The following is an 11,831-nucleotide window of genomic DNA, read 5'->3' on the forward strand; positions in this document are numbered from 1 at the left end:
GGAGTCCCTCACTGGCCTTTCAGCTGCCAGGAGCACCTGGATTGCTGGCAACTTGCTGACTTCAAAATTTGAAGGCAGAATGTTTCAGGAAAAAAAAAATACAGCAACTGCACATATGTGCCTGGGTCTGTTAGTCATCATGGCATCACGTGGGGATTGGAGATCACAGTGTTCTTCTGGGGAAGAGCTCACAGGAACTGTATTTCATGGCAGAGGTGAATGAGTGAGGGAAAAGCACTGTGGCAGAGAGACAGGGGTGTACACACAGAAGTCTGTGGTGATCAGAACAGAGTTGGGCAGGGAGGAAAGGCAAGGAGGGATAAGAGAAGAGAGGATAAACCAAGAATAGGTGGATTGATTGTGTAGATTTTAAGGACAGAAAAGGTCATTGCAGCTGTACAACTTGACCTACTTTTGTGAGTAGACACTTTTTTTTTTATGTAGGAGAGAATGGTCTCATTTTGGTAATGAATCTTTATAATAGCTACAGAGAGTGTGGTTGTACTCCACAGAGTATTGCTTTGCTGTAATTCAAATGCTGAGCTAAATGCAAGAGGATTTGCATAAAGTGTCTGCTAGAGGACTTGTGCTACACTGCTGGAGACTATACACGTCCTGTGGGTCTCAGTTTCTGAGGCAAGTGAGAAATCTTGCCCAGATCAGTTGTCTCTGTTGAGACAAGATACAAGGACTTAGATTTTCTTAGATTTTGAGAGCAGCATCTTGTGGCTAGCCCCCTTCTCATGTTCATTTTTGTTTTAAGGTTGCTTAATCATTTTGCTTCAGATCACTGGAGAAAGTATACCACAGCATTACTAGTTGAGTTGTGCATTGGTAGACCAATGTTATTTACCATTTCCTTTATCCTTCAGAATCATCTTGCAAGGCACATGGGACAAAAGCTTTAGGCACATTGAAGTCTTGCTGGCAGCTCGAGTGTTTGTCTGTCATCCCCTGCCTTCTTGGAGCCAGTTGCTGTCACTGCCTATCTCATATCATGTTCATAGCTGCAGTCCTAGTGAAATTATGTGAACTAGGAGAATTATAACTTTTATGTTCAAGACCATTACACTTCCTTGGTATATCCTTTCTCATTCATCCTTTCTAATCTGATGCTTTTACCTGCTAGGGTGGCCTCCACTGAAAGGCAACTGAACGGATTCCAGAACAGCCTTCACAGTGCTGCATCCTGTGAGCCAGGGTCAAATTCCGCAGGTGAGTGCCAGTGCTGAAGACCAGGAAGTGGGGGGGGTGGGCATGCTGGGATGCTTTTATCTTTCTCAAGAACTGGCAGGGAAAAAAACCTCAGCAAGAGGAAGAAACACAGCTGTCTACCCTGCACATAGTGGTTCCTAGGTAACAGCCTGGGTTCAGCTGTGTAGGGAATTTATTCCTCCTGGGACAAAGAAGACTAAACAGAAGGGAGCAAAGGCTGAATTTTGTAGAGTTGGAAGAGGAAGATCCCTAAAAATGTGGCTGGGAAAAAAACTTGGCTATAATGGCCCCTGTTTGCTTTAGGCTTTGGCTCAAAGATGCTCTGTTGTTTAAGCTTGGGCTGTAATAAAGGGCCAGGACATTCTTTACATTTTTCTTCAGTCTTGCAGAAAAGTGCTTTAGTTCAGGAAGACATAGTTGAGACTTGTGAATCAGCTACATAGTGAAGTCAGTCAGTAGAGGTGAAACCTCCCAAAGAAAAATCACTGAGGCCTATAGAATCAGATCTTCATCCCTCCCTAGTGATTAATTTGTTCAGTGAGGATCTTAGTAAATGAGGACCCAATCCATTTTTCATTGGCACAGACATATTTGCAGAAGAGTGTGGTTGTGATGAACCCATGTTGCCCATGGCCTGCAGTAATCTGTGATGATGCTGTAATGGAATATATGGGCAAATTATCGTCTAGAGTGCCTTGAAAGAATTATGTTTCTGACCTTTAGTTTTGCTGCGAAAACCTTGAAAACGTGACTTGAGTATCACTGAAGCAGTGTTCTGTATGTTTTCACAAGCTGAAACAAAAGTTAGCGCAGGGATGAACTGCCTAATTCATCTTGTGGATATTTAGCTCTGAAACTTCAAGATGACATTTCCAGTATTAATGTCAGTGATTTTATTGCTGATCCTCTAGCACAAACATTCAGCTAATGCACTTATTGTACAATTCCAAACTGCCTCCCACGCTTTACCACCTGCCAAAAACTTCAGCTATCCTACCAGAGATTTTATAGGATGAATAGCGAGAGTCAATAAAAAAGACCCTACAGCACATTGGAACACGACAGCGTAGGAATGCAATATAATGGAATAATCAAAATACAATTTTGTCAACATTGTATTATATGTGCAGTTGAGACAAAAGTTCTGGTTTACTGCATCATTCAAGTTGAGTTTTTCATACAGTATATAAAGGAAGGTTGCACACAAATTTACAAGTAAATGTAAAAATGTAGTTCTCAATATATGACCAAACTGTTTTGCTAAGTGGATTTACATGAAGGCATTTGTGTGCCGAATTCTGTCCTCTTTTTAACAATTTTAAGAGCACTTCACAGTTGTCACCCTGTAATTTTAGGGGTAGGTTAGCAGAACCAGGATCTAGTGAGCAGGTTACTCAAAGCTTGTCCCTAGAAAAGGTATATAGCTCCAAGAACAGGGCTAAATTTTGCTGCGATTGAAGTAAGTAGAGCAAAATGTTTGTTCTTGGAAACTGGGGGAATTATATTTTTTTCAGCTTTGCACCAAGCCACTGGTATGCGTCAGAGGCTGTTGTGCCCAGTCTGTGTGTCTCAGAGACTACTTTGGTCCTTCCTGCAGGAACAGATGTTTTTCTTCTTCACTCTTTTCATCGATTGCTTACACTAGGGCCCTGATTTTCCTCATCAACAACTTACTTGGGGTTACTGTTCTGCATGTATTTGGTATCCTAGATACCAACTAGAGGAATTGGAGATACAAGTCATAAAGCAGATTACAGAATAAACTGCAAACATTCAAAGATAGCAGGCTGTGAAAAGTTGTGGAGATAGAAGAATTGGGCAGAACCTCCATATAAACACGCACAGGAATGTTCAAAATGTTTGAGAAGTTTGAATAGGCCTTATTTGAATAAAGGTCTGTGGGATGATTAATCGCCGAGATGGCACAACCATTTCATACTATTTTATCAGACAGCTTCTGTGAAGAAAACATCCTGGCAGACTGAGGAAGTCATTTGAGTACCATAGGCTTGTCTGCTATTGAACTGGGCCCTTGTCTGACTTTGGCAGATGCCCTTCAGGCTCCTAGTCCATTCTTCTTTTCATCTACTCTAATAGTCTGTCCAAGGAATAGCAAATATTGAAGCTTTGCAGAGAAGCATAAAGATGTCACAAATGAGCTAACCAAAAGTGAGGATGACGCTCAAAGGAACAGCGAGTCAGGTAGTATGGAAACTTTTAACCAAATTGTTCATAGAACAGTTCCCTGGTGGTTAGTACTGCAGTTGTAGGAGTGGGCTCAAGGAGTGTTGTGCAGTGGGCTCAAGCTCTAAAGTACAGATTTCATGAGATGAAATAAGAGGAAGACTAAAAGTCAGCATTTCTGCAAAGCAGCTCAGGACTCTGGAAAAAAAGCACCATTACAAGATAAGTGGCCCAGCCTCTCATCCCCATGGCCTCATCCTCATTTCATGGACAGATGAGTTCTATGTGAGCTGTATGCCACTGGGGTAATGAGAGATAAGGCACAGGTTCTCTTGAGTATCTACTGGAGGGGGGTTGATATTTAAATCTAGAGGGGAAGATCTAAATATCAAAACCTGCATGCTATCACCTGGGGGTTATTTGTATTTTCTGAACAGACAGTTCCCTATCAAAGTTACTGGAAGTTGAAGGGAATTTATTATACTAAAGAAGTACCAGGAATTACTACCTCTGGGGAACACTCAAAATGCTTCTGACCCAATTTTTCAGTGAAATTGAACACCCAGTTGCCTAGTCTACTGGGTTGTCAGTCATTCTGAAAACAAAGCTGTACCTACAGCCATGATCATTGTTGTTTGTTTGTTTGCATCCTGCATTACTTTGAGGGTCTCTCAGCATTGTGCTGATTGCTTTCTGCTTCATGAAACTTTACAGTTCAATTAGTATTAGTGCAATAGGGTGATTTTAAATGAAGAAATCAGTTCTCTTTTCAAGTCTTCCTCTTCTCCAAGTCTTCCAAGACTATAGTTTGCTGAGTAACAGAAGGCTAAACTAAGTAGTATAGTGGGTTGTTCAGCTCCAGGCTGTCTTTATGAGGATGTATTTGATATGATGATGAAGGAAGGAACCTATGGGTTGGTCATTTTTTATTCTGTATGTTAACAATGCAAGGCTGTATGGAGATGATTTGCTGTTTTACTTTCTACTGCTCTGTAGAGGCATTAGGTGAATATTGCATGATTTTTTTAAGTGGAATTCTAGATAAAAAGGTGTATTTTTTCAATTAGAATTTAGCTTTTCAACAGCTGGCAAGAAACATCCAGGAAGTGCTGTAGCAACTTTAAAGACCATGTAGTTAGATACTTAATATATTTATTATTCATCCTTTTTGAAAATGCTAACACAAAACAAGTTTTAGGGAGAATAGAAGAAAAAGTAAAGTTTTACTTTTTGAAAACATAACAGCACAGTTCCAGGCAGTTTCTCTGTACCTAAGTTGGACTCCTGTATGCGAGAGCCTGGACACAGAAGTGATTTGAAAGTATAGTTAACTCCTCAGTGCAATTGGGGTGTGGACCTACAAGGTACTGACCCCAACTGATTTGATTTGTAACAGTAACAGCAACTGTGAGTGAAATCTCTCTTCTGTCATCATGTTTCTCTCTTTCCTATCCTGCCAGCTTCTTGAGTGTTCATGAAATCTTTATTTATTTGTTTCTTTGCATTTTAAAAGCTTCTGAACACAGAATGCTTATGGGGTTCTGGTTTGCTGTGGCAAAAATATAAATAATATGCTAATAACTTACATATGTAATTGCAAACAAGTATGAATCATGATTAAAACTGGGCAAGACTGATGCCTGGCTCCACCCTTGTCAGTACTTTCACCTTTTTATTCTCAGGCTGATTAACAGCGATGCAGTTTTATTATGCTAGTTTATATTACTAGTGTCCTCATGGCTCTTACAGTGAGTGTGGTGAGAGAAGAAAAGGGTATTAGGGCTACTGATTAGGGGAGAAAGTTAATAATAAGAAAGTTAATAATATGCTATCCATGTTTGACAGTAGAGAAGACTGCCAGTTCATGTAAAGTCTCAGATCTCTACCTAGCATGGCTTAAAGCATGAGTCCCAAACTGATTTCTGTGTATTTGAGTTCTCTGAGAATACTTCATAGAGAAGGTGAATGTCAGAACTTCATCTGAAGCTAGTAAGGAAACTTCTTGTGTTAGGCAGTTGATTTTGCTCACTGTGGTTCCTAGGCCTGTATCTGAGCTTAGCTGCAGGATGATGTACAATTGGCAGTTTACTTTGGACATTCACCTGGTCCCCATATGTGCATAAATGCCAACTTCAGTTGCCAACTGAAGGTATGCAACTCTTTGAAATAATGTATCATCATCATCTGTAAGGATTTAGAGCTGGATCCTGCACTGCCAAGAGACACGTTGAAGAATAAGGGGATTGGTAAGTTGTTTTGGACTTCATCCACATAGAAGGCAGGCTGCTGTTCTTAGTTTTCTAGTGATTTCCTTCTTCAGGCTAAGGTATCTGAATGTTATCCAAGTAAGATGAATGTGCAAGCAGTGTGGTCAGGTGTAGAGCAATGAATAGAACCTGCTTGCCACAAGGATAAGAAAGAGCACTTTTTTACTTGCTCTTCTTTGCATCTTCCACAACTCCAGAATTTTTCATTTTACAGGAAATATACAGGTAGACTGCACACTTCTAAAGACTTTTTTATATCTAGGAATGTTGTATGGTTCTTCATCAGAAGGTCACGTACATCTTGTCATCAGAGACCTGAAATTAGAGTTGATGGTGGAGATGCTCAGCTGTAACTGGCTGTTGGCTACCCGCTGCCTGAATTAACATCATTCTTGAAATGCAGACTCTTTTGTATAAGGCTGGGGGAGGGAGATCATTTTAGCAGGCATGTAAATGTACAAGCTTCAAAATTGTTCTGCATCAGAAAAAAAAAGTCAGCTACACACAACAGGCACTTAAACATGGTGTGTACAATCATTTTGTATTATTTGCCAGATCTTCACAAAGAAAATGCCTGGAAATTGAAGATGCATTTATCAGCCATTGTCTCTCTACTCTCCTGTAGTACAAAGGCTGGTGATGGGATGGAATGGGATGTGTACTGTTGCCACTGTGCATGGCCTGTGTCAGACACCCAGCCATTTGCTGCAGTAGGGTGGAATTCCCAGCTGCCCAGTCTTGTCCAGGCTTCCTCAGATTCTGCCAGGCTCCCCTGTAGTATGGGGAGGCAATAGATTGTTGAGCACCAATGTATTTATTTTTATGTTGATACCACATTCCCGAGAGGAACCTTGGGTACGATTTCAGCTGGTCTCACCACACTGTCCAAATCCTTCATCAGGAGCAGCTGGGAGAAGTCACTCAGGTTTCTGCACAGAGCATTGCTGGTACGCCTCCACCCTCCCACTAATCCTGTTAATTCCAGTCTTCGTTTGCCACTCTCCTGGTTCTCTCTTGTTGCTGTGACTGACTGCACAAGTGGTCTTGACTTTGAAAGGTGACCTTCAAATGGGCACCTCGAATAACCTCTACCTCAGACTACTTTGGCTACTCACGCAAGAAATATCTTGTGACACAAAAGAGCAACTTTTGATGGCTGTCATCTCATTGCTTATCCTCATCCCGGAATAGAATAACAAACTTTTCCACATAAATCCTTCCAGAACCACCTGTCTGGCTGAGGAGCTCTCAGTGGGTTACTGAAAGGGATCATTGGTCTGATATCCAGCACCTTGCATCGAACGTCCAGTGCTGCTTTTCACCCCTTATACAGCCATTGGCAACAGCAGCAATAACATTCTGTCAGCACCTTTCTCTGTCCTCTCTGTAGTCCCATCTCCACTCAGAGAAAGGCTTACTGAGAAACATAATCAGTTTGTTGTATCACATTTTGAAAAGCAGTGGAGCTTGAGGTAAAATACCATAGAATCATAGAATGGTTTGGAAGAGACCTTAAAGACCATCTAATCCCAATGCCCCTGCTATGAGCAGGGACATCTCCCACTAGATCAGGTTGCTTAAAGCCCCATAATCACAGTCTTGAACACCTCCAGGCATGGGGCATCCACAGCTTCTTTGGGCAAAAGAGAAAAGAAAGATGAGGTGAATCCTATTGTCTCCCAAAAGGGAGACACAAAAAAAAGAAGATGGGATAAAAAGATGGAATGGGGGAAAAGATCATTTTTCTCCCTGGCATAGTTGTTGTAATTATCCCATATCAGATAATGACAGATAAGCCTGTATTTACCAGATGGACCAAAAGCAAAAGGAGAGAGGTGAAGAAAGACCTTCTCCTTAAGCTATTTCTTGGTATTCTTTGAAGAAGCAGGGAACCATTCCCTTATGGCTTGCAATAAGCATATATTGGTATGTCTAACACGTACATGCAGAATAGATGCACTATAAAGGTGTACTCCTAAAATTTGAAACAGGGCCTGACTATGTTTGATGTCAGAAAAATGTGGCAGTCTCATTGAATCTCAGCAGAGTATAAAGCCCTGCCGAAAGCAGCATTTTCAGCCCTTCTCAGATGTTAACAAGATCTTGTCTCTCAATCGCCTCTCAGCTAGAGCCGAGGGTCTGTGTTCACTTCTGATGATCAGAAATTACATTTAGTGCTTAACTTGTGACAACAGCCCACCTCTCACACCTTTAGTCAACCTTTTGCCGTTCTTTTATGAAAGAAAGCCTTTTATGAAAGTCTTTTTCCTGTTGCTCCTGGTCTCATGCCACAGCCTCATGGAAAGGCCATTCCAAGTTTCAGGAACACTGGGAAAGCAGGAGCAAAAGGAAAGGAGAGCCTCTAGAAATTGGCTTCCCTTTTTGAGAACTAGAGCTCAGCTTGAATTTTAGGAGCTTTCGCTTCTGACGGACTCCGAGAAAACTCTGAAGCAGGATAAGTAATGACTTCAGGCAGCTGGCATTTTTGCCTGACTGGAGGCTGAGCTTTGCTTGTTCTCAGTAGTGAGGTGATGGCGAACTGCCTGTATTTCCTTGCTGGGTTGGAAATGTCATTCAAGATCAGGTGTGCAAAGGCTGGGGAGAGGTTATATAATATCTTGGCTACGCCTGTCTCACATCTGGCCCTTTGGCATTAAGCTACCTATAGAGAGGATGACTTTGCCCATCCAAATTGGATTTTGTTTTAATCTGGCATTACTTTATTGAGACTAAAAATAGAAGCCAAACTTTGTGTGAATAGAGTAAAAGCAGTGTCTAAAGTTATGAAATGAAATGTGTGGAAGAGCCAGAGAACAGAGAGCCACAGCAAACCAGGGAGTAGGAAACTGAGTAAGAGAAAGCAGAATGAGGCCTGTCAAATGCAGAAGGCCCTTAGCAGTCGGGGTGAGGAGCCCGCCCAGCCTCTTCTCCGTAACACAAGGAGGAGGGAGCCTCATGCTGGCTTCCCCCACCATGTGTCCATTTGTTAACGAGGCTGCTCACTGCTCTTTTAATGCAGAGAGACTTCACTCTAATGAATGCAGCTGTGTGTGTGCTGTTTGTGTGTGTGTCCCCCCAGTATTTTTTTGTGACTGGGAACTGCTGCTTTCCTTTGTCTGCCCAGTCCAGCAAGCCAACTTGAAATTGTGCCCATAAGTAAAAGGGGGAGGGAAGGCTGGTCTTCAGTTGTCAGCTGTCCTGGCTTGCTAGTGTCAGTCACCCAAGGATATAAATAAACCCCATCTATTTATTGCCTTTCTTAGTTGTACTATATATTATCGAGAGAATGCTGGGCATCACTCTGGGATTAGAAATTCCCTCTGCTCTGGGATAAAAGATCTGAGTTTCTAGGATTATCAGAGCTTTTCAGGAAGAGAGGAAGTTCCTGTTTTCAACGCTGGATTCAAGAGATTTGGACATGCTTCACAGTTCTGCTATAGACTTGCTATGGGTATGATGGAACAGCTCAAACTAGCACTAAGAAATCTTACCGCAGGTCCCTGACCCAGTGCTGTCAGACTAACCCAGTATTCTGCTCTCATTCCTGCAGGTTGGAAGCAGAGTAGATGAGGTGCTGGTATCTGACCAGAACTCTGTAAACCTGTGCTGAGAAAGTCTGTATAGCATTGGATGGTAGCATACACATATCATCACATTTAAACAACTCCTGTGATTTCCTTGTGACTCAGTCTTATCCAGAAAGTGGAGATAATACTTTTTGCCCCCATGTGACTGTTCAAAGTACCAAAGTGTTAATGTTTTTGAGGTGTAGTCATGGATGACATAATAGTATGTAAACATGTGGACAGACACACAGGCAGATACTTTGTTTTAACACCTCCTGGCAGGCAAGGGATAAAGGAAATTCATTCTGTTTTATGTGGTGATTCACTGCAATGACGCTCATCGCAAGAGGGAATCAACACTTCATGTTGGCTGCTGTCAGTAATCATCTGAGGTTTTTGTTCCCCCTACTCAACCAGAACTTAAAAGGAGGTAGAGTGCTCACAAGTAGCTCTGAAATGATAAAACTTCATAGGGTCATTTACATTAAGATTTATGAAATAATTAAATCATAGCAATGGCCATGAGTTGGACTCATGGTCAGAATGCACCTATTTACCTGTAGACATGGGAATGCCCCTCTGTGCTGAGTCCTGAAGGTAGCCACACAGGAAGAACTCATATTAGGTGATTTTAATTCAGTTTGTGAGAAAAGAGAAACTATATTGTGCATTTCTATAAGACAAGGAAGGCTCAAAAAACCACTTCAAAACAGGAAGATGAGGTTGAAGTTGGCTGCTTCTTTCATGTGCCTTTGTTTTCTTCATATCAGCATATTGCCAAGGGACAGTGTTCTGCTCTGGTATCCTATCTTCATACACATAGTTGACAGTTTGGTGCCTAATTCAGGTTCCAAACTTTCTGTGCAGGGCCATTGCTGGCAATACTGCTTTCTAAACATCTTTCCAGATCCTCTGTACTGTGTGGTGTTTGTCTCTATGCTGGGATTTCAAGGAGAGTGTATTTTTAAAAATATAGCAATATTTTTAATAAACTCAGCTCTCAACAAGTGTCAGTCGTATTTAGGAGCAAGCTGATGGGCTAAATACACAGGACAATGCAAACTGTCCAAAATAAACTTTTTACATTTCTAAGTGTTTTGAATTTTTCTCTTAAGGGAATATCTAAGGTTTTTGACATAAAAGAAGTGACAATGACATTGACTTTTTCCCATAACTTTCCTAAGAAGGAAAATATTGCAGTATGTCTCTATTTATGTCTCTATATGCAATATGTCTCTCTAATAATGAAAAGAAAATCTTTCTTATCCCCATCTTGTTTCTTTTAAAGATCAACTTTTTCACATCCCCACCTCTTCTGCACCAAGGCACTCAGCATCTTTTGGAGTGGGGGAGTAGATTTCCCTGCAAGCAAATGAATAAAAGATGCAGAAAGAAAAAGGCAAAGCATGCTGATATGGGAGAGGGTTTAGAGTTAGTTACTGGAGGAGCATGTGAAGAGATGAGCTGGATTAGGGAAGTGCAGATTTTTTAGGGAAGTTTTGAGAGGAATATCAAGAACACTTTTTCGGACAGTAGCTTATTAAGTTAGGTTTGTCATACTGTGATCTCATCTTGTAGTGCAGAGCAAGGGTATATGGTAGGGAGATCCAGATTTCTGGTGGTGGCTGAGATTTGCAGAGCAGTTCAGCAGTATTTTAAATAAAACAGTCCTGTGATTACTCAAAAGCTTTGCTTTGTGTTTTGTTTTTTTCCAGCCTCTGCTTGCAGAGAAGGACTAACACTGAACATCAGGTGAGGAATCCAGGGTGTTGCTTCAAGTATGGGGCAAAGGAAAAAGCAGCAGTGACTTCAGACCACCACACACCCGTAACACCCAGGGGACGGTGAACAGGTCCCTGCTGAGAGGACAACCCACTGAGGAGAGTACCTGAACATCTACAGAAGCTGGTGATACAGCTGTAGGCTGAGGTGAATGACTGTCTGTGAGAGCTTCTGGTGCTGAGCCTTGGGGTCTTTCCTCCAATCTCTTCCCGATCACTAACTGTGAGATCTTTCTATAAGGCAGAGGTCCTCCAACTGTCTGTATCGTTCTTCCCAAGGTCCAAGTTTGAACATAAAGTCTCAAACTTCTTTGCTCAGCCATTTCAGTCTGTCCTAGTCCAGTAACAGCCAATATTCTCTGCTGTCATCACACGGCAACCAACAGCAGAGAAAAATATTAGACCATATGAGCAGAGACATCCTTGTTAGTCGCCGACTTGAATTTTGGCACAGAGCCATGGAAATGCTCAATTTGAATAAAGTCATTTCATTTGTTTGTTTTGGTTATAATTTCGGTTATTAATTCACACCCTCAAAATATTTGCTTTTGCTATATTGGACAGGATTTAAAATTTGTCTTTATGTTTCACTGTTGGGTGCTTATGTTCTGTGTGGCTTATTTTTGTATTTTGATTTCTGTTTGTTTAGGCTATATAAACTTTTTTAATTGGCTGATGTTTTTAGACCCAAGGTTGAACCCTAAGGTCCAGGTGGCTTTTATCAGTTGCAATAGTGGCTTAGTGAAGTACTCCAGTTAGAATTTGCTTAATGTTATGAAAATTAATTTGCTTGTGTTAGCAAACAACTTCAGCAGCTG

The 11,831-nt window shown here is 41.4% G+C and overlaps 1 protein-coding gene across 2 annotated transcripts in view; it reads left to right on the forward strand.

Annotated features, from left to right (window-relative positions):
• The window catches only part of TTLL5 (tubulin tyrosine ligase like 5), a 124,735-nt gene extending 113,211 nt beyond the window's left edge, over positions 1-11,524 (forward strand). For both annotated transcript variants that reach the window (XM_032188217.1, XM_032188218.1), the window contains 2 exons: positions 1,130-1,215; positions 10,948-11,524. In XM_032188217.1, the coding sequence (XP_032044108.1) occupies positions 1,130-1,215; positions 10,948-10,988 (127 nt within the window). In that variant the 3' untranslated portion in view covers positions 10,989-11,524. The remainder of the gene's footprint in view (positions 1-1,129; positions 1,216-10,947) is intronic.
• The last annotated feature ends 307 nt before the right edge of the window (positions 11,525-11,831 follow it).

Source organism: Aythya fuligula, chromosome 5, assembly GCF_009819795.1.
Source record: "Aythya fuligula isolate bAytFul2 chromosome 5, bAytFul2.pri, whole genome shotgun sequence".
NCBI classification, from domain to species: Eukaryota; Metazoa; Chordata; class Aves; order Anseriformes; family Anatidae; genus Aythya; species Aythya fuligula.